The sequence below is a fragment of the Quercus lobata genome, chromosome 4 (assembly GCF_001633185.2).
Source record: "Quercus lobata isolate SW786 chromosome 4, ValleyOak3.0 Primary Assembly, whole genome shotgun sequence".
NCBI classification, from domain to species: Eukaryota; Viridiplantae; Streptophyta; class Magnoliopsida; order Fagales; family Fagaceae; genus Quercus; species Quercus lobata.
The window spans coordinates 11,154,235-11,177,656 of record NC_044907.1 but is presented as its reverse complement, the minus strand read 5'-3'; the positions used below and the strand labels follow the sequence as shown (position 1 = coordinate 11,177,656).

Below are 23,422 nucleotides of genomic sequence, written 5' to 3'. Positions count from 1 at the left end.
TCTTTAATCTTACCTATGTTTGGTCTAATTAAATACCATATGAATTGAATATTTTTTTTGACTTGATCATTGGCAGTGATCAATTCGAAGCTACAATGAAGACCACATACTAAAAATCATATTAGGCGATCCAACCAAATCACAAAATAAATAAATCAAAATATAGGAATAAGAAAAGAAGGTTCCCATTAGATTCAAGGTTATATATGAATAAGAAAAGAAGCAATTGTTACAGATTGCAGTCACATTCACAAGCTCTTTTTTTCATTGTTGTTCTTGAATCCTTCCTAACAAAGCAACAAAAAACATAAACATAAACAAAAAAAATGCTTCCCGAACTTGTGGGAGGGGCATTACTTTCTGCATTTTTTAAAGTGCTGTTTAATAGGTTGGCTTCTCCCGGAGGCCGGGATTTTCATCAAACACTCTTTCACAAGCTAAAGACAGTTCTGCTGACTGTTAATGCAGTGGTCATTCATGCAGAGGAGAACCAGATCATGAATCTGGCAGTAAAAGAGTGGATTAATGAGCTCAAAGATGCTACCTACAATGCTGATGATTTGCTGGATGAGATTGCCACTATAGCTTTACGAGGAGAGTTGGAAGCTGAAGCTTGGCCAATGGAAAACAGGTAACACCTGGTCAATTCTCTGTTCTTAATCCACATAATCAAGAATCCATGCTGTAAGGTTGAATTTATTCAACCATCTAATTGGCTTTATTCCGTGCCAAATTTGCTTGTAATTCAGCATTTAGTAACCCTGTATTTAGGTGGGTTTGATGTAAGGGTAGTGAGTGAGATAGAGTGAAGTTTGCTCAAGAGTGTGCAAGAAAACAGAGACTCGCGGCTGGGACTTGCGGGTGACTCGCAGCTGCAAGTCGCCAGACGCAGCACACGTGCCAAGCATGCTGGAAGATGAACAGTCATGCTAGCTGGAGCACTACAGGACAAAACAGGATAACTGGCCATACGGTTATCTCGCGACTGGATCTCGCGACTTAGTCAAGCCGCGAGGTCAAGCCGCGAGGTCAAGCCGCGAGCCACCCCTGTTTTGTAAAACCTGACGTTTCACATTCCTCTCCCACTCTAGTATAAATACCCCTATTACCCACGATTGAAAGAGAGCTTCCAGAGAGAATTTTGAGAGAGAAACCCTAAAGAAAAACCAGATTGTTTCACCCACAATCTCTACCTTAGAGTCTCTTCAAATTCCTCAACTCTCTTCCTCTCCATTGTCAAATCCTTGAGAGGCATTATACCAAACCAGGTTCTCACCATTATCATCATTGTGAGACTGCAGTTTGGATTTCTGGGAAGCAGTTAGGAAGGAACCAATCTTCATTGGTTGATGCTATGGTCTAGTAGCGGAATCCAGGAAGCTAGAAAAGAAAAAGGTTCGGCGCAACCTCGTTGGAGCAAGAAGCTTAGAGGGTTTAGGTGCACTGGGTAGATTAGGCTTGGAGGGTCTATTGCTGTCCTTGTATCCCAGCTGTATTTTCTAGTGGATTGATTACCGCTTGGAGGGCGGCGGAGAGGTTTTACGCCGAGGGCTTCGGTTTCCTCTTCGATAACACATCGCGTGTTGTCTTTGTGTTTGCATCTTCCTTCCTCTCTATCTTTGCCTATTTATTATCTGCTGTGGTTTTATTTTGTTATGGCTTAGATAGTTTTTTTAACCAATTTCGTATTATAGCATATGTTAAGTTTCTGCACACTAGTTGTTTGACATATTGCTTGAATTGGTTAAGTTGTAATTTGGGGGTCTAAACGTTCAAAAGTGTTTTATACACGTTTTTGAACTTTCATTTGGTATTAGAGCGGGTACACTGCTATTGGTTTCATTACCATTGTGTGATTCTTGACTCCCTTTTGAGATGGATAGGTCTCAATCCCTAAATGCACCTCCATATTTTGATGGTAGTAATTATACTTTTTGGAAGGTTCGCATGAGAGCTTTTCTGTGTTCTATTGATGAATCCGTTTGGGATGCTGTTGAGATTGGTTGGACCAAACCTGAGTCAACCAAATCCACATGGGATAAGGCAGCACTTGTTTCATCTAATGCTAACAGTAAAACACTCAATGCTATTTTCTGTGGTGTGTCTCCAGATGAATTTCACAGGATTTCTCATATTACCGGTGCCAAAGAAGCATGGGAGATTTTGGAAACCACCTATGAAGGCACAAAGAAAGTGAAAGATACCAAGTTACAAATGCTGACCACTCGGTTTGAGGAGCTCAAAATGAGTGAGGATGAGTCTTTTGACTCTTTCTATGGGAAGTTAAATGAAGTGGTTGTCAGCAAGTTCAACTTGGGGGAGAAAACGGAGGACTCAAAGATTGTAAGGAAGATCCTTCGATCATTGTCGGAAAGTTTTCGTGCTAAAGTGACAGCAATTGAAGAGAGCAAGGACCTCGATGACATCAAAGTGCAGGAGCTGGTTGGTTCTCTGCAGACTTATGAGATGTCGCTGCCCAATCAATGGAAGAGTAAATCTCTTGCTCTAAAGACCATTAATGAGAAGGTGGAAGATCAAGACTCATCGGGAGAAGATGTGGTTGATAAAGATGTTGCATACCTTGTCAAAAATTTCAGAAAGTTCTTGAAATTCAAAAATAATGGCAAATTTGATGATAAAAGAAAATTCCAAAGTTCTGGAAGGGAGAAGAGGGAATTCAAAAAGAAAGATGGAAAAGAATCCCAACCCACACAAGGTGTCACTTGTTTCGAATGTAACGGGCATGGACACTTTAAGAAGGAATGTCCGAACTATTTGAAATCGAAAGGTAAAGTGTATGCCACGACCTTGAGTGACTTGAATTCGTCTGACTCAGAATCTGAAGAGAGCTGTGATGGAGAGGGGAACTATTCGGCTTTTATGACTATTGCTCATGTTGAGTCTTCAGATGAGTTGAATCTGCTTGTACGAGACCTTGGAGAACATAGTGATGATGAATCACTAGGAATTGTTGAAGAATTAGATGCTGAAGAAGATGGAAGCACAGCAAATCTTCAGGAGAATTATAACTCACTCTTGGAGAAGTCGGGGGAGTACACAAGGGTGGCCAAGGCTGCTGTGAGAAAAATGAAGAAGGCTGAGGAGGACTACAAAAGTCTCCTAATCCGATATAGGGAGGCCAAATGTGAGATAGAAACACTGAATGGTGAGTTGTCCGAAGCTTACACAAAAGTAAGATTTCTTGAGAGTGAGGTTGTGCAAGCAAATGCTAAAATAGAGAAGGTCACCACCAAGAAGCTAGATGATGTTATCTCATCTCAAAAGAGCTTTTCAGACAAATCCGGATTGGGATATACCAGAGGAGGTAGTTCATCTGGAAATGTCACTAAAGAAGTGAAGTTTGTAAAGGCCAAAGATCCAGTTGTAGCTAACCTTACTGGTGAGAAGCTCGAGGTGGAGGAGAAGAAGAATTTGGTGAACCAACGGATGTTAAATCCTCGTAATCAGTCTGTGGGCAGGGCTGAATCTCGTGCCAAGTCACGTCCACGACCACAAAGAGGTCCTAGAGGAACTTATGTGTGCCATTATTGCGGACTTCAAGGGCACACTCGACCAAATTACCAAAAGCTGAGAGCAAAGAACAGTGCAACTCCTCAAAGGTCAGGAGGACCTAGAAATGATAAGAGAATTTGGGCAGGTGATCAATCTAGAGATCAAAATGGAGATCCCGGAATGATGAACGTGATGAAGATGATTGGTGCATTCACCAACTGCTTGGAAAGCTTCTCACGAAGGTTTGAAAGCCCTAACTCCCGTAACCAATCCTATATGGAAATCACCCCAAACGCAAGTGACTGTGGGTGAAAAAGGGTACTCATGCATAAGCATTACAACATGTCCATGCATTAATACTTCCTATACTTTGTGACAATGTTTGTTTGGTTTGCTTGCTGTTTTTGATGTTGGTTGTTTGCTTGTCTACTTGTGAATATTTTTAATTTTGTCTTATCAATCTTTTTGTTTCTTGTGTCAAAAATTCAAAAATCACATAAAAATTAGAAAATCAAAAGGCTTGATTGACTTTGTTGAGTTTTGTCTCAAAACTTGTTTTGTCTTGTACCTTTGTGCTAATGGCTTTGTGCATTTTCAAGCATTGCTTGTTTTCATGCACTCATATCACTGTGGGAAAAATCTTGAAATCTATGTGATTGTTGTAAATAGATCTTCAAACTTGTCATGAATGATTAGTGAATGGTTTTGTTGATCTTGAGTCATGCATAGACTTGTGTCTATATATCTTCCCACTCTTTATTTTTGTTTTGCTAAAAAGAGCTCACCAAATGTAAATCTCCAAATGAAAAGAGATATTGAGCTGCAAAAGCCTGTCGCATATTCTAGTATTTGACTAGGAAAAAGGGTAAGCGACCTTATATTAAAGTGAATGTTTATTCAATAAGCCAAAGGCTTGTTCATTAAAGTGAAATGTCAAATATCACTCTCACAATGAGAGGTGATTGCCTCAAAAGATCAAAAAGATCAAATGTTATGATTAAAAGTGGAGTAAAATGTAAAGCTCCAAGTCATGTTATCAAGTTTTGTGGGAGGTCATATATACATATTTCTATAATTGAGATGGGTCACATGATCTAGTGCTAATTGTGTATGCCTTGGTTGAATTGATCATTGAAGCTTCACATTAGACGAAGGACTATCTCATTGTTGATATCCACACACAACACACAAGTTTATGTTCAATAAATGCCATATTCATTTGTGTGATTATACTTGTTGAAATATGTTTTCACATGCTCAATCTTTGTTAATTCAAGCACAAAAAGATTTTTGAGTGTTTTAAGTGTTTTTGGAAAGTATGTTGTTTGAAAAATCTGAAAAATTTCAAAAATCAAGTTTTGCCCTGTTTTGGCGGCTCAGTCGCGGGTATGTCAAGTCGCGAGCCTCAGTCGCATCTTCGCTGGTCATTTTTGGCGACTTGTTTGCGAGTGGAAGGTCCAGTCGCGAGGTTCACTCAGAGATTTTCGCGGTTCAGCTCGCGACTCACTCGTGGGTAGACCTTCCAGTCGCGAAAAACACTTAGAAAAATTTTTCAAACTTTTGTTCTTGAGTGCTTTGGCGGCTTGAGCTGGCGACTATGTGGCGACTTAATCAAGTCGCGAAAAACGCGTGTTTTGCAGAAATAAGAGCAATTTTTAAATCTTTTTCACTTTTCCCTCGAATATTTGTGACTGTTCATCTTCTCTCTAAACTATCTCCCTCCCAAACACTCCGTGCTCTCATCTTCAATCTCCATTGTTGCATACTTGTAGCTCAAAATCTTCAAATCACAGGTATGGGTTTTCAGTTTTGCACTCTTTTCTACTTGATTTTGTGCTTTTCCCTTTGATTTTTCGCATATGTTTGTGATTTAGAAATGGGTTTGTGTTTCGGTTTTTGCTCCTTGTTCATGCCTCACTTGCGAATGCTGCTGCCAGAATATAGTTTGATCTTAGTTGTTTCCTTATTGCTCTTCATCCTGTGCTTAGCTAAGAGATTCATTGATTTTATCTGAACTTTGAGCTGTTGAGTTGTTTCAAATTGTTCCTTTTGAGGCTGTGTGTTTTACTGTGCTAAATATGCATGCTCTATTGTGTAAATCTTTTGGGAGCTTATGTGAGCTTCACAATGCTGTTTATGAGACATATCATTTTCCATTATCTGTCTCATTGACTTATAACTGCCTTTAGGATAGTTTCTATATCTGATGCTTTTATATGTGTTTCCTATCTTAGGCTTGTTTATCCATGTGATTGATCTAAGTAGCTTGTGTTTAAATGTTCCAAGTTCATTTGTATGGATGAAATCTCTTTGTTAATTACATGGGATTGACTAGTTCTACACATATATTGCTCTATACTGTTGTGGCCTCTTCTGATTGTTCACAGATGGCTCCCTCACCTCCTAAGAAGAAAACTCCTACAAAGAAGGCTGACAAAAGATTGAAAATGGATTCTAAACTATTTAGGTCAGTTCATCATTTTGAGAGATACAGGGATAACTTCATGAATGCAGGAATTATTCAAGAAAGATTTGTAGATTTGGAGGATTTGAGACAAACCTTTATCCCCAGCTGTTTTGAAGGAAGAGGATGGGAAAAACTTCTGAGTGATTTCCCTGTAGTGTGTGAACCCCTGATTAGGGAATTTTACTCAAATGCTGTGATAAAGGAGAATGAGTTAAGTTGCTGGGTTAGAGGTAAAGAATTCATTTTGGATGCTCATGTCATAGATGATGCATTAGGACTTGAAGGATTAGAAGATGAGGAATTTATCAACTACAAGGATAGGAGTGTCTCTATTGAAACAGTTCAACAAAGGATAGGTGGGCAGAGAGAAGGAAAATGTTTGAATACCACTGCCTTTCCAGTGGACATGAGGTGTCTAACAATCATCATGATGTTTAACCTCTATCCCATTAAGAAGTTGACTACAATCAATTGTGCTAGAGCAATCTTTCTGATGGATCTCAAAGAAAAGAACTTCATAGACATAAGTTCCCACATATATGACACCATTGTGGATGAGACAAGAACAACTTCTAGGCCAAAATTGATCTTTCCCAGTTTGCTAATGAGGATTTTAAGAAGGAAGGGTGTTCCTATCCCACAAGACATCAGTCACATGTCCACACCTTCTGCAATTAACAAGCTTACCTGCAAAAGGATAAGTGTTAGGCTTCCAGGAGAAGAAGATGAAGGTGATGAAGGAGAAGGTGTCCCAATGGAGACTGAAGCAGAGGCAGCAGGGCATGCATCAACCTTAACACCCAGGAGGAGTGGCAAAAGACCCAGAGCATCAACTTCTTCAGATACACCTCCAGATGCTTTCCAAATCATTCTGGAAAGACTTGATGGGATCAGAGAAGTCCAGACTGAGCACTCTGAGAGGATGAGAGCTATGCAGGATCAGATTGATATTTTGTCTGCAAAACTTGACAGCTTCACCACTCAGCCTGAACACTGACCCTTTGGCCATTCCTGTCAAAAAGGGGGAGATGTTTCTGTTGATAATAACATTGATGATTGATTGAGAAGCAGAAAAGCAGCTCTTAAGGGGGAGTAATGTGTTGAGGGGGAGTTGTCAAACTCTAAGACTTTGTTTATATATGTTTATGTTTTGAGTACTCTTAGTGTTTTTATGGGTTTGATACACTGTGTTTTGGTGTATAGCTGTTTCTAACTCTTTACTTATACTCTTGGTTTAAACTTTAATATATTTTGATGATGTTATTCAGGATGTTTTTGTATTTGTACCCATGTGCTTTTGTAAGCTTTTAGGGTTATTGTTTTATGCATAGTTTGTAGGCTATATGGTTTGTACCTTGCTTAGTGCAGCCTTTATACTATGTTGAAATCAGTATTTTAATCTAAATGTTCTGCATTTTGGTTTATGTACTGTCACTCTTGTGCCCTTGTAGGATTGTTCCTAGATGTATATACCTTGTGTGTTATGCATTGGTTGAGTATTGTACATACAAGTGTCTTGCCTTGTGCTTGTTAACTTGTATCTCCTTGTGTTCATTCCAAGTGTGAATGAGCACTGTGATCACTACCTTGTGGTGTTCACTTGGTTGATCAAGCTATGGTTTGTTTCTTAACTCCATCTTTGCTTGATCACATATTGCCTGTTTTATATGCATTCTATGATTTTCTACTTACAATGATCATAGTGTATTGTTGTGTTTTAGGAGTATTATGTTCATATGATTCAAGTGCTTCACAGCTTCTAGAGTTAGGTGTGAGTGAGTTTTGTTCAACTGTTCCTAACTCACATGTTAAGTCTAGAGTCTGTTTTAGGATTTTGTCACGGAATAGCCAAAGGGGGAGATTGTAAGGTTGAATTTATTCAACCATCTAATTGGTTTTATTCCGTGCCAAATTTCCTTGTAATTCAGCATTTAGTAACCTTGTATTTAGGTGGGTTTGATGTAAGGATAGTGAGTTAGATAGAGTGAAGTTTGCTCAAGAGTGTGCAAGAAAACAGAGACTCGCGGCTGGGACTCGCGGGTGACTCGCGGCTGCAAGCCGCCAGACGCAGCACACGTGCCAAGCATGCTGGAAGATGAACAGTCATGCTAGCTGGAGCACTACAGGACAAAACAGGACAACTGGCCATACGATTATCTCGCGACTGGATCTCGCGACTTAGTCAAGCCGCGAGGTCAAGCCGCGAGCCACCCCTGTTTTGTAAAACCTGACGTTTCACATTCCTCTCCCACTCTAGTATAAATACCCCTATTACCCACGATTGAAAGAGAGCTTCCAGAGAGAATTTTGAGAGAGAAACCCTAAAGAAAAACCAGATTGTTTCACCCACAATCTCTACCTTAGAGTCTCTTCAAATTCCTCAACTTTCTTCCTCTCCATTGTCAAATCCTTGAGAGGCATTATACCAAACCAAGTTCTCACCATCATCATCATTGTGAGACTGCAGTTTGGATTTCTGGGAAGCAGTTAGGAAGGAACCAATCTTCATTGGTTGATGCTACGGTCTAGTAGCAGAATCCGGGAAGCTAGAAAAGAAAAAGGTTCGGCGCAACCTCGTTGGAGCAAGAAGCTTGGAGGGCTTAGGTGCACTGGGTAGATTAGACTTGGAGGGTCTATTGCTGTCCTTGTATCCCAACTGTATTTTCTAGTGGATTGATTACCGCTTGGAGGGCGGCGGAGAGGTTTTACGCCGAGGGCTTCGGTTTCCTCTTCGATAACACATCGCGTGTTGTCTTTGTGTTTGCATCTTCCTTCCTCTCTATCTTTGCCTATTTATTATCTGCTGTGGTTTTATTTTGTTATGGCTTAGATAGTTTTTTTAACCAATTTCGTATTATAGCATATGTTAAGTTTCCGCATACTAGTTGTTTGACATATTGCTTGAATTGGTTAAGTTGTAATTTGGGGGTCTAAACGTTCAAAAGTGTTTTGTACACGTTTTTGAACTTTCACATGCTGAAAAAGATAGTTGAAAGACTAGATTCTTTATCAAACCAGAGAGATCTGCTCAATCTCAATGGAGTTGGAAGGGGGAAACCATCATGCATGTTTCCCACAACTTCTTTAGTTGATGAATCCAAAGTGTTTGGCAGAGAAAAGAATAAAGAGGAACTAATGGAGTTTTTGCTTGCTGGTAGTGTGCGAGAATTGGTTGTGATTGCTATAGTTGGGAGTTGTGGGGTTGGCAAGACGACAATCGCTCAGCTCTTGTATAATGATTCAAAGGTGGAGGAACATTTTGAATTAAGAGCATGGGCTTATGTTTCAGAAGAATTTGATGTTTTAAACATCACAAGAACCATTTTTGAATCAATCACTCCAAGCGATTGCAATGTCAGAGACCTGAATGTTCTTCAAGTCAATCTAAAGCAGAAATTAAAGGGAAAGAGATTTCTACTTGTTCTAGATGGCATTTGGAATGTGAACTTTAGTAATTGGGATTTGCTGTCAAGACCCTTATCAGTTGGAGCCTATGGGAGTAAAATTATTGTGACAACTCGTGATCAAAGTGTTGCATCAATCATGCATGCTGTTGTTACTTATCCTTTGCCGCAGTTGTCATTTGAAGCCTGCTGGTCATTATTTGCAAAACATGCATTTAATACGAGAAACCCTGCAGAACAACCAACCTTAAAGAGAATCGGTGAGGAGATTGTCAAAAAATGCTAAGGCCTGCCTTTAGCTACAGAAACACTTGGAACCTTCTTGCACTCGAAAGTAGAAGTTGAGGAATGGCATAGAATACTGCAAAGCAAGATATGGGATCTACCTAATGACCAGAGTAACATACTATCCGCTTTATTATTGTGCTACTATCATCTCCCTTCACATCTCAAACAATGTTTTGCTTATTGTTCAATTTTTCCTAAGGGATGTGAATTTGAAAAGGAGAAATTGGTTTTCTTGTGGATGGCAGTCTGGCAGAAGGTTTCTTGCAGCAGCAAAAGGGTAATGACACAATAGAAGAAGTTGGAAATGAGTACTCTCGTGAACTATTATCGTGGTCATTTTTTCAACAATCGCCTCGCAACAAATTGTTCTTTGTGATGCGTGACCTTGTGAATGATTTAGCTCAATTTGCATCTGGACAATTTTGTTGCAAGTTTAAGGATGGCAAACTGCATGGAATTTCAGAGAAGGTTCGCCATTTTGCATTGTCAACCAACCGCCTCGATGACCCTGAGAAATTCGTGGCACTTCAGGAATTGAAGTATGTACGAACCTTCCTTCCACTAAGCTTTTCAAATCCTGTTCAATGCTCTGCCTTAAGCAAAATGGTTAGTGATTTATATTTGCCAATTCTGAAGCACTTACGTGTGCTTTCTTTTTCTGGTCAAGCGATCAATAAGCTGCCTGACTTTTTGGACGAATTGATTCGTCTACGTTATTTGGACCTTTCCCACACTTTAATCAGTGAATTACCTAGCTCAACATGTTCTTTGTACAATTTGCAAACATTGTTGTTGTCAAGTTGTTATAATCTCACTGTGTTACCAGAAAACGTTGGAGACCTAATTAATTTACGCCACCTAGATGCAAGTGAAGCCAACTTAGCAGAGATGCCAGTTGCATTTGGAAGATTGAAGAGTCTTCGAGTGTTGACTAATTTTGTTGTGAGCAAAGATAGTGGGTCAAGGATCAATGAATTGGGCAAGCTTTCACATCTTCGAACTACACTTACCATCTCAAAGCTGGAGTATGTAGTCAATGCCATAGATGCTTCAAAGTCCGACTTGAAAAGTAAAAATTATCTTAATGAGTTAGTTTTAAAATGGAACTTTGACACCCATGAAGTACAAACTGAAACAAAAGTACTCGACAATCTGCGGCCTCATGAAAATTTGAAGCTAACCATTGAAAACTATGGTGGTACAAGGTTTCCCAATTGGTTAGGTGATGCCATTTTTGCTAACATGGTATTCCTACGTCTTAGCAGGTGCAAAAAATGTATGGCCTTGCCGCCACTAGGGCAGTTATCTTCTCTTCAAGAGCTCCGCATCTCAAAGATGGAAAGATTACAAAACCTGGATGCCGGATTTTATGGGAACAGCCATATGGGAGTCAAGCCATTCAGATGTTTGAAAAATTTGTGGTTTGAGGATTTGCCTAATTGGGTGCATTGGATACCTTCTACAAATGAAGGCGAAGAGTTCCCTTCACTCCAAGAGCTTCAAATACAAGGATGTCCTGAATTAATTGAGAGCTTACCAAAGCACCTTGGTTCCTTGACAAAATTGGTGGTTTCTGGGTGTCGGAAGCTTGAGGCTTTAGTTCCGAGGGTACCAACCTTGAAAGAAATGAAGCTGCATTGTTTGGATAATTGGATGCTTTGACAACCCTGCCTGAAGAATTGTTGGGAGGCAATTCTTGTTTCCAACAATTGGAAATAGTTAACTGCCCCTCGCTCATTTCCTTTTTTGGAGGTGATTCTCTTACTACATTAAAATCAATTTCTATTTCTTATTGTAGACAATTAGAGTTCTTCCAACCTGAGCATGTGAATCACCAATTTGGAGTTCTTGAACGTTTGCATATATCAAACAGCTGTGATTATTTGGAATCTCTGCCATCAGCGTATTCACCAAGCTTCAATATCTTCATATTAAGGACTGTAGGAATCTCAAGTCCCTTTCAATTCAAGATATGGTTCTCTCATTTCTTCAGGAAATTGAAATTAAGGATTGCCCAGAACTGGAATCACTTCCTGGAGGGGGGATTGCATACTTGCTTACCATTTTTTCTAAGATTGGAATTATCCAATTGTCCAAAGCTATCTCAATTTTCACAAGGCAATTTGCCCCTTAATTTACAATCTCTGATTATTAGTAATTGCAACAATCTCACACCTCGAAAGGAATGGGTTTACATGAAATGGTGTCTCTCACTTGTTTTGAGATTGAAGGCGGCTGCAGTAATGTGAAGTTTTTTTCCAGAAGAGGGTCTGTTGCCCAACACTCTCACTTCCCTTCGTATTAGCAGACTTCCAAACCTTGAAGTCCTCGACAAAGGCCTTCAGGACCTCACCTTGCTTGAAACACTGGAGATCAACGACTGTGAGAAGCTCGAGTCAATGCCAGCAGTGGGATTGTCCACCACTCTTCTTCACTTTTAATCACTGAATGCTTGTTGCTTGGCCCTTTGTTGCCAAGAGGGAGGTGTAGAAAGGCCCAAGATTTCTTACATTTCTGGCATACACATTTTCCCGATTCCTGATCAAGTGAATGAACACTGATGAAAGCAAAAATATGAAAACACTCAATTTTCTTCAGGTACCTTTCCTATACTGGACAGATGTGCTAGTGCATAGTTATATTGTTTCAAAGTATTACAAATTCTTAACCATGTGAATGAATTTTTCTTTTCCTTCTCTAAAAATGTTCCATCTCATTGGCAGTCATAAAATTCTGATTGGCAGTGGCCGTGTCCAATCCATAGTAGCACATGATTCATCCTTCATTCATGGTTTGATAGATCTTCACTATGAAGCTACATATTGTGCACCGCTTTAAGTTCAACCAGAGAAGAACAGAAAGAATACAGCTTGGACCCTTTCATCTTGGATCCATTCTTGTTTGGCGGGTATTCTCATATTTCATTTTGGAGTTTGGACGTTATGGTTATGTAACTCAATAGATTTCATGGTTATGTAATTCAGTAACTCTATAATTTATATATTTCCTAAGTTCTTCACAATTGTTGAAGAAGTATGTTGTGATTCTTATTAATAAAAGTGATGTTGTAATGGGCTCATGTCCATGTGAAGTTCTAATTACAACTTGTCATGCATTTGTTAAAAATAAATGTAATTTTTTAAAGAAATTATTTTTTGTCCATAAAATTGCTCTATTTAACTGGTTGCGAGAAAACAATAAAGGCTCAAATTGACTTTTCATCCCTATATTTATGGGGTGTTTTCATTTTAAATTTTAATCCTTGATTTTCCCCCCTTGTTTCACTTTAATCCTTGAGTTTCTTGAGATGGTTTTCATTTTATCGACATTGTCTGTCTAATAGAAAATGTTGACCTAACTAACATATTAATTACGTGTCACTTAATTACCATAAAAAAATATTTAAATAATACTCCTATTTAAAGTGCTATGTTGGTACTTGGATGACAAAAAAAGGTATTTTTATAAAATGGTAAAAATATAAAAGTACTTTTAAAAATAAAAATAAAAATTCCTTTTCCACTACTTTCATGGTAACCAAACATAATATCTATACTCTCCCACTTTATTGGCAATCAAACACAACACTGTCAACACACACACCTTATACGCAAATGATTTTTGGTGAAGAGAATCATCAAACCTCCTCCTTATATGTAAATCCTAATACCAAAATCATCCCTTACAAAGAGAAATCAAACTCCGTAGGCCCAACAAAGACTAAGCAACAATGGGCAACCTAGACACGCCAAGTCGCCAACCTGTGAAAGTTTGGAACCAACCTAGACATGCCCAATTAGTTTTGTTGGGTGTGAGGGGTTTATTTATTTTTTTTGGGCTTGACCTATTTTTTTTTTATTTTTTTTATTAGAGGTTTTAGCCATCATAAATTAGGGCCACAAAATTTCACAAATATTAATGTGGCCTGCTATGACCAATAATATCATTACTATTACTATATGATAAAAAAAATAGTGCAATTGTATGTTTATGTGAAAGTAATATTACTTTAATCAAAACTTATGATTTTAACTAGTTGCAACATTGCTTATGATAAAGTGATTGAGACTTCAACACCTACATATATTTTCTACTTGTTTCTCAAGAAAGCATATATATATATATATATATATATTTTTTTTTTTTCCTACTCCTAACCTGAAACTAGTGATAGCTAATGTAAATCAAGTGCAAATTGCATGACTTGACTGTAAACATCTTACCAGACACTCCTTGTTAAGCTTAGTGTTGGAAAATTCCATAACTTTTTAACCTTGTTTGAGTTGTAATATTTCAATTTCAAGCACAAGACCAATTGTCCAAGAAGCAGCTCAAAGAAAAAAAAATAATTAATTGACTATTTAATGACTTTAGAATCCGTGACATACATGATTAACTATACAAGGCCACATTATAATTGACCTAAAAAGAGCTTTGAGAGGGTTTAGAAGTCTTTTGTGTGTGCTACCATAGAAAGGTCAAAAACCTCTATTTTACCACAACTTTTGAGTACAAAATGCGAATCCAAAGACGAAGTTCTTATTTGGCAAGCAAAGCTAAAGCCACATAGCATTATCACAATACAATTTCTATGGTCTCAAACCTTCAGCATGGCCCTTGAAGTCACGAACACTGATCATGTGGAAGATTTTAGATTAGAAGAGTTCAAGGGGCTCAGAGTTGATGACCCAAGTCCACGATAAAAAAAAAAATTAATATGGTTATTGTTGATGACCTAAGTCCATAGCAAAAAACCTATAGCAACTACATCTTAACTGTAAGAATTGTGTTACAATTAACCCAATATAGCGAATATACAGTAGTTAGTCCTATTGTTGTAATATTTGCACTGGAAGTAAAATTATGACTTATTCTATTGGTACTGGTAGGACCTATAATGAGCTTGAGCCTCTTGGCATTAAGGATGGAATGTTAAGGTATTGTATTAACGACCGATTTTTCGCAACCAGCGGCCAGAAAATAACAAGAATTGGTATACCATCATTGAAAATAACGATTGATTCATGATCATGGAATATTCCTTTGTCAGCACAATAGAGGTTTGTCTTCTTCTTCTTTTTATACTCAAGAAATTTGCTAGCTATCACAAAGAAACAATAGTAAAGAAAACAAAATAAGGATGCAATTAATATATAAGATTCCTAGTAGTTATCCTAGTTACCTGTGGCTCCACGGCACATTGTTTACTGGTCATGAGCTTTCTTCCATCTTGATTGATTCTTGCTGCAAAAGCTTTCAAAAGCTAAATCCTCTCTACAAAGGAAACTCGTTTTCAGGAAAGATGAAATTTTATATTATTGTAATAGCAGATAACGTTCAAAACCGTCGGCCAGAAAATGAAAACAACTGGTATACCATCATAAAAAACAATGGGAATATTATAATGAATAATCTCTTTGCTTACTGTTCTAAGAAATTATCTTGAGACACATTCAGGTGAAGAAAACATAAAAGGATACTCAACCAGCCTATCCCATTGACTTGTTAAAAGCCAATAACTAGATTTGATTTCTAGTATTTAATTACCACCAATCAGTTGTGAGTTCAAGCCACTTTGTTAACTGTTATTTGCTTTGTCGTTCTTCTGCTTGATCTTGCTTCAAAAGCTCTCAAAAGCCAAAGTTGATCGATCTCTTTCTTGTTTCTCTATTTGTCTTTCCCTGTCTTTCTTTCATTAAAAGTTGGCAGCATGGCTGACTCGTTGATGGGAGAGGCAATTCAGGTGCTGTTGGACAGTTTGGCTTCCAAAGAAATCACTGACTTCCTCCGAATTCATGAAGTTGACAATGGATTGCTGGAGAAGTTTAAGACAAGGTTGCAGTCTGTTACTTTGGTGCTTAATGATGCTGAGGAGAAGCAGGGCAATAGCCAAGAAGTTGAAGCATGGTGGGATGAGCTTCTAGATGTTGTCTATCATATTGAGGATCTCGTAGATGAGATCTCCACTGAAGCTCAGCAACATGAGTTCGATGCTGAACTCATGGTGAGATTAGTCCAGTTGGGGGCATTCATTTATTAGGCAAGTGGGTTAAGAGCCACAAAAAGGGGATAGAAAAAAAGATGGGGCAGATCCTTGCCAGGCTAAGATCCTTAGCCAAGCGAAGAGATGAGCTCGGTCTGAAGAAAGGAATACCAAATGAGATGAAACAGTCCCCCAGCATGCCCACATCTCCTTCTGTTGATGACTCTGAAGTATTCGGGAGGGATGATGATAAAGAAGCAATTTTTGAACTGTTACTGTCAGATGATGCAAGTGGTGAAGAGTTGTCTGTGATTCCAATTGTGGGTGACGTTGGGATAGGCAAGACTGCTCTTGCTCGGCTCATTTACAATGATGATAGAGTTAGAGAACATTCTGAATTGAAGGCCTGGGCTCATGTTTCAGATCATTTTGACATGTTCATGGTGACAAAGGCAATTTTTGAGTCGTTCACTATGCAATCTTGTGATCTCAAGGATCTCAATTTGCTTCAAGTTAGATTGCAAGAGGGCGTCCGGGGAAAGAAATTTTTACTTGTTCTTGATGATATTTGGGTTGAGACTTACCACGATTGGGAGTTCTTACTATCTCCCTTTAAAGGAGCTGCTAAGGGAAGTCGTGTTATTGTTACCACATGCATACAATCTGTTGCATCAATGGTGGGCACTGAAAGTGCTTACATTATGAGAGAATTATCGAATACAGATAGTTGGTCATTGTTTACAAAATTTGCTTTTGGAGATCAAGACCTGAATTCATATCCAGAACTAAGAGTTAATGGCAAAGAAATTGTGGAGCTGTCTGGCGGTTTGCCTTTAGCATTAAGAACACTTGGGGCTCTCTTGGGCCTTAAGCTACAAGTGGAGGAATGGGAATCTGTACAGAAGCGCCTAATACATTTTCCAAGTGAAAAACGTGAGGTTCTCAGTCCATTAAAACTGAGCTATGATCATTTTTCTGTACATCTAAAACGATGCCTTGCATATTGTTCAATATTTCTGCCAGAATATGAATTTGAGAAAGAGAAGCTAGTCCACTTATGGATGGCAGAAGGTTTTTTGCAGCTTCCTGGCGAAAGTCAAAGCATGGAAGAGGTTGGTGATGAATACTTTCGTGAATTATTATTAAGGTCTTTTCTTCAACAATCAAATGGCAATAAATCACGTTTCATGATGCACGATCTTATGAGTCACTTAGCCACTCTTGTTTCTTAGCCACTCTTGTTTCTGGGAAATTTTGCTTCAGATTGGAGTATGATGATACCTCAGGCATGAATGCATGGACCCGGCATTTGTCACTTCTCAGATGCAAATATGATTGCCCAATGATATTTGAGGCCATCGATAAAGCCAAATTTGAAGAAGCTGAGCATTAGTTTCTACTGTGGTACGAGATTTCCAAGTTGGTTGGGGGATTTTTCATTCACTAACATGGTTTTCCTATGCTTGAGCAGATGCAAGAATTGCTTATACCTGCCACCACTCAGACAGCTACCAGCTCTAAAAGTACTCATTATTGAACAGGTGGATGGAGTAAAGAGGGTAGGTCCTGAATTCAGTAGGATGGATAAGTCATTTTAGTCTTTGGAAACTCATTTGAGGGGATGTTGGAATGGGAAGAATGGGTTCATCTGATGTTGAAGGTGGAGAATTCCCTTGTTTGCACGAGCTTTCTATACGAAGATGCCCCAAGCTGAGGGAGAACTTACCCAAGCAATTTCCTTCAATAGTAAAAGTTGAGATCTCTAAATCTCAAGAGCTTGTGACTACACTTATGACACAGGCCTCAATTCACAAAAGGCTTTTACATTATCACGATAAGGTTATGTTCACAAGTGATGATAAAGTTGCGTCATTCTCTGAGCAAATGACCATCTTTACATCCGAAGGTGTTGTAGAATCCTCACTGCCCCTGACTGAAGGTGCTACAGAATGCCCCTTGACTCAAACTCAAACCTCGAACAACCAAGATGGAATGCAAGGCCTCTCCTCTTTTGAAAGCATGAAAGTTTCAGAAATATCACAACTGTTGGAATTGCCATTAGGGTTGCAAAACCTCAAAATTGAAGGATGTGATACGTACTCTGGAGTTCATACCTGAAAAATTGATGGACAAAATATCTTCTCTCCAACATTTGTATATCATTAATTGCTGTTCTCTCAAGTCCTTTCGAGGCCATCCACCTACTTCCTTAAAAAGTCTTTATATCCAAAACTGCAGGGAATCTAAGTTTTTCCTACCTGCAGAGAAAACAAACCAATATGAAGAACTTGAATATTTTTGCATAGGGAATAGCTGTGATTTCCTGATATCCCTCCCATTAAGCTTCTTTCCAAATCTTATAACTCTTTCTATATGGGATTGTGCAAATCTAGAATCCCTTTCAATGCCAGAGGAAATTCAGGAAAATCCCACGTCTCTTGAGGCCTTGGAGATCAGGGATTGTCCTAAGCTAGTGTCTTTTCCAAAAGGAGGATTGCCTACCCCAAAACTGACATCTATTTGGTTCTCCAATTGCAAGAATCTCAAGGAACTGCCTCATCAGTTGCACACACTCATTTCTCTGCATTCAATGTTTATAAATAATTGTCCAGAACTTGTGTCACTTTCAGAAACAGGTTTGCCTTCAAAACTAAGTTTACTCAGTATCACTTTCTGCAACAAACTCATGCTTGGGAAGGAGTAGGGTTTGCATAAGCTTGCATGTCTTAGTCGGTTGGAGATTGAAGGCGAATGTAAAAGTGTGGTGTCATTTCTAGAAGAGAATTTACTACCCAATAGTCTCAAATCTCTACGCATCAGCGGACTTTTGAATCTCAGATATCTGAACTACAAGGGGCTTCAACATCTTACTAGTCTCAAGACATTGGAGATTAGTTTCTATAACAGACTCCGGTCCTTACCAGAAGAAGGTCTTCCATCCTCACTATCTTTCCTCTGCATCAAAGAGTGCTCCTTGTTGAAATCAAAACTCCAAAATAAGATTGGAAATGATTGGTCCAATATAGCTCACATCGCTTGCATAGAAATTGATGAGGAAGTAATCCCATAAGCAAGTCTTTCAGCAAGGTACCGTTTCTACATTTAGATTAATGACAATTTGAATTGCTGGACATAAATTTAATTTACTGTACATTGTGAAATAGCTATTGCACTTGCCAATAATCTTTTCTTTCTATTCTGTATAATCTTGGGCTATTTTGAAGACTCGTTAGGCCAACAACAATTGCTCAAGTTTCTACATTAATTTCATTTGCAAATATTCAAGTTGCTTTGTTTCGAGATCAGTCAATGACTCAATAGTACATTGATGAGGGCTTTCCAACTCTAATTTTTCTGAACAAGTTTGAAGAATTTATTACTGTTTCTAAGGATTAATTGCCTTCAGATCAAAGCAGTGTGGTATATCTTAGAATTGAAGAACTAGTTTTCCATATAATTTCCACGGCCAAAATGGCCCATTAGCATTAATTTTTGAAATATTTAGCAACAGAGCACTGTTTCGGAAATAATTAGGGAAATACCACTTTTTCGGGCCCTATAGCGGCGTTTTCCTGCAAAAATTTTTTATAAGTCCCATAACAGGTTCAAGGGGCCCTATAGTGGCGTTTTTAAGCCCTATAGTGACGTTTTTGGGCCCTATAGCGGCGTTTTCCTGCAAAAATTTTTTATAAGTCCCATAACAGGTTCAACGGGCCCTATAGTGGCGTTTTTAAGCCCTATAGTGACGTTTTTGGGCCCTATAGCGGCGTTTTCCTGCAAAATTTTTTTTATAAGTCCCCATAACAGGTTCAAGGGGCCCTATAGTGGCGTTTTTTAAGCCCTATAGTGACGTTTTCGGGCTCTATAGCGGCGTTTTCGGAAAAAGTGGTATTTCCCTAATTATTTCGGAAACAGTGCTCTGTTGCTAAATATTTCAAAAATTAATGCTAATGGGCCATTTTGGCCTAATTTCCACAATGTTTCATATACGCAATCAAACTCTGTAAAATGAAACATTTTACTGAAAATGCTTTCAGCATAATGAATCCATTTTACAGTAAAACAAACAAAATGTTAGGAGTGTTTATTTGCCATGTGCGAGAGTGCCTGATGTAGGTTTGTAAGGTTGAATTTATTCAATCATCTAATTGGCTTTATTCCGTGCCAAATTTGTTTGTATTTCAGCATTTAGTAACCCTGTATTTAGGTGGGCTTGTTATAAGGGTAGTGAGTGAGATAGAGTGAAGTTTGCTCAAGAGTGTGCAAGAAAACAGAGATTCGCGGCTTGGCCTCGCGGGTGACTTGCGGCTGCAAGCCGCCAAACGCAGCACACGTGCCAAGCATGCCGGAAGGTGAACAGTCATGCTAGCTGGAGCACTACAGGACAAAACAGGACAACTGGCCATACGGTTAGCTCGCGATTGGATCTCGCGACTTAGTCAAGCCGCGAGGTCAAGCCGCAAGCCACCCCTGTTTTGTAAAACTTGACGTTTCACATTCCTCTCTCACTCCAGTATAAATACCCCTTTTACCCACGATTGTAAGAGAGCTTCCAGAGAGAATTTTGAGAGAAAAACCCTAAAGAAAAACAAGATTGATTCACCCACAATCTATACATTAGAGTCTCTTCAAATTCCTCAACTCTCTTCCTCTCCATTGTCAAATCCTTGAGAGGCATTTTACCAAACCTTGTTCTCACCATAATCATCACTGTGAGAGAGCTGTTTGGATTTCTGGGAAGCAGTTAGGAAGGAACTAATCTTCATTGGTTGATGCTACGGTCTAGTAGCGGAATCTGGGAAGCTAGAAAAAAAAAAGGTTCGGCGCAATCTCGTTGGAGCAAGAAGCTTGGAGGGCTTAGGCGCACTAGGTAGATTAGGTTTGGAGGGTCTATTACTGTCCATGTATCCCAACTATATTTTCTAGTGGATTGTTTACCGCTTGGAGGGCGGTGGAGAGGTTTTACGCCGAGGGCTTCGGTTTCCTCTTCGATAACACATTGCGTGTTGACTTTGTGTTTGCATCTTCCTTCCCTTTTTATCTTTGCCTTTTTATTAACTGCTGTGGGTTGTGTTTTTAATTTAGCTTAGATAGTTTTTTTTCCAATTCCATATTATAGCTTATGTTAAGTTTCCGCACACTAGTTGTTTGACATAATGCTTGAATTGGTTAAGTTGTAATTTGGGGGTCTAAACGTTCAAGGGTGTTTATACACATATTTGAACTTTCAATTGGTATCAGAGCAGGTACACTGTTATTGGTTTCAATACCATTGTGTGATCCTTGACTCCCTTTTTGAGATGGATCGGTCTCAATCCCTAAATGCACCTCCATATTTTGATGGTAGTAATTATGCTTTTTGGAAGGTTCGCATGAGAGCTTTTCTGTGTTCTATTGATGAATCTGTTTGGGATGCTGTTGAGATAGGTTGGACCAGGCCTGAGGAAGCCAAATCCACATAGGATAAGGCAGCACTTGCTGCATCTAATGCTAATAGTAAAGCACTCAATGCTATTTTCTGTGGTGTGTCTCCAGATGAATTTCACAGGATTTCTCACATTACTGTTGCCAAAGAAGCATGGGAGATATTGGAAACCACCTACGAAGGCACGAAGAAAGTGAAAGAAACCAAGTTGCAAATGCTGACCACTCGGTTTGAGGAGCTCAAAATGAGTGAGAATGAGTCCTTTGACTCTTTCTATGGGAAACTAAATGAGGTGGTCGTCAGCAAGTTCAATTTGGGGGAGAAAACGGAGGATTCTAAAATTGTAAGGAAGATCCTTCGATCATTGCCGGAAAGTTTTCGTGCCAAAGTGACAGCGATTGAAGAGAACAAGGATCTTGATGACATCAAAGTCCAGGAGCTGGTTGGTTCTCTCCAGACTTATGAGATATCGCTGCCCAATCAACGGAAGAATAAATCTCTTGCTCTTAAGACCATTAATGAGAAGGTGGAAGATCAAGACTCATCGGGAGAAGATGTGGTTGACAAAGATGTTGCATACCTTATTAAAAATTTTAGAAAATTCTTGAAATTCAAAAATAATGGCAAATTTGGTGATAAAGGAAAATTCCAAAGTTCAGGAAGGGAGAAAAGGGAATTCAAAAAGAAAGATGGAAAAGAATCCCAACCTTCACAAGGTGTCACTTGTTTCGAATGTAACGGGTATGGACACTTTAAGAAAGAATGTCCGAATTATTTGAAATCGAAAGACGAAGTGTATGCCACAACACTGAGTGACTCGGATTCATTTGACTCAGAATCTGAAGAAAGCTGTGATGGAGAGGGGAACTACTCAGTTTTTATGACCATTACTCATGTTGAATCTTCAGACGAGTTGAATCTACTTGTACGAGACCTTGAAAAACATAGTGATGAAGAATCACTAGGAATTGTTGAAGAATCAGATGCTGAAGAAGATAAAAGCACAGCCAATCTTCAAGAGAATTATAACTCACCCTTGGAGAAGTCGGGTGAGTACACAAGGGTGGCCAAGGCTGCTGTGAGAAAAATGAAAAAGGCAAAGGAGGACTACAAAAGTCTCCTAATCCGATATAGGGAGGCCAAATGTGAGATAGAAACACTGAATGGTGAGCTGTCCGAAACTTATACAAAAGTGAGATTTCTTGAGTAAGAGATTGTGCAAGCAAATGCTAAAATAGAGAGGGTCACCACCAAGAAGCTAGATGATGTTATTTCATCTCAAAAGAGTTTTTCAGACAAATCCGGATTGGGATATACCGGAGGAAGTAGCTCATCTGAAAATGTCACTAAAGAAGTGAAGTTTATAAAGGCCAAAGAATCAGTCGATGTTGGTCCTACTGCTGAGAAGCCCAAGATTGAGGAGAAGAGAAATGTGGGGAACGAACAGTTGTTGAATCCCCGCAATCAGTATGTGGGTAGGTTTGAATCCCGTGCCAAGTCTCGTCCACGACCACAAAGAGGTCTTAGAGCAACTTATGTGTGTCATTATTGCGGACTTCAAGGGCATACTCGACCAAATTGCCAAAAGCTGAGAGCAAAGAATAGTGCAACTCCTCAAAGGTCAGGAGGACCTAGAAATGATAGAAGAAATAGGGCAGGTGAACAATCTAGAGATCAGAATGGTGATCCCAGAATGATGAACGTGATGAAGATGATTGGTGCATTCACCAACTGCTTGGAAAGCTTCTCACGAAGGTTTGAAAGCCCTAACTCCCGTACCCAATCCTATAAGGAAATCACCCCAAACGCAAGTGACGTGTGGGTGAAAAAGGGTACTCATGCATAAGCATTACAACATGTCCATGCATTAATACTTCCTATGCTTTGCGACGATGTTTGTTTGTTTGCTCGGTGTTTTTGCTGTTGGTTGGGTTGCTTGTCTACTTGTGCATACTTTTAATTTATTTCATTTTTTATCAATCTTTTTCTTCTAGTGTCAAAAATCCAAAAATCACATAAAAATTAGAAAATCAAAAAGTTTGATTGACATTGTTGAGCTTTTGTCTCAAAACTTGTTTTGCCTTGTACCTTTGTGCTAATGGCTTTGTGCATTTTCGAGCATTGCTTGTTTCTTTGCACTCATATCACTGTGGGAGAAATCTTGAAATCTATGTGATTGTTGTAAATAGATCTTCAAACTTGTCATGAATGATTAGTGAATGGTTATGATGATCTTGAGACATGCATAGACTTGTGTCTATATATCTTCCCACTCTTTATTTTTGTTTTTGCTAAAAAGAGCTCACCAAATGTAAATCTCCAAATGAAAAGAGATATTGAGC

At 38.9% G+C, this 23,422-nt stretch overlaps 2 protein-coding genes and 1 pseudogene across 2 annotated transcripts; all 3 read left to right on the top strand.

Annotated features, from left to right (window-relative positions):
* Positions 1-8,953: 8,953 nt before the first annotated feature.
* LOC115984591 lies at positions 8,954-11,334 on the top strand (annotated as a pseudogene).
* Positions 11,335-15,225: 3,891 nt separating this feature from the next.
* Positions 15,226-18,895, top strand: LOC115984360 (putative disease resistance RPP13-like protein 1). Its single transcript, XM_031107366.1, has 2 exons — positions 15,226-16,767; positions 16,919-18,895. The coding sequence occupies exons 1-2, from the start codon at positions 15,754-15,756 to the stop codon at positions 16,928-16,930; spliced, it is 1,026 nt and encodes a 341-aa protein (XP_030963226.1). The 5' UTR covers positions 15,226-15,753; the 3' UTR covers positions 16,931-18,895.
* LOC115984590 (putative disease resistance protein At3g14460) lies at positions 17,294-18,359 on the top strand. The gene is made up of 2 exons (XM_031107610.1): positions 17,294-17,751; positions 17,894-18,359. Exons 1-2 carry the CDS (start codon positions 17,294-17,296, stop codon positions 18,357-18,359), a joined length of 924 nt encoding a protein of 307 aa, XP_030963470.1.
* Positions 18,896-23,422: the final 4,527 nt, after the last annotated feature.

Excerpts from the sequence above, each read along its gene's own strand:
- LOC115984360 (XM_031107366.1), top strand. The coding sequence starts at position 15,754 with ATGGGGCAGATCCTTGCCAGGCTAAGATCCTTAGCCAAGCGAAGAGAT.
- LOC115984590 (XM_031107610.1), top strand. The coding sequence starts at position 17,294 with ATGGGTTCATCTGATGTTGAAGGTGGAGAATTCCCTTGTTTGCACGAG. Across the intron at positions 17,752-17,893 it reads AAAATTGAAGGATGTGATAC|GGAATCTAAGTTTTTCCTAC; the intron begins GTACTCTGGAGT and ends CCAAAACTGCAG.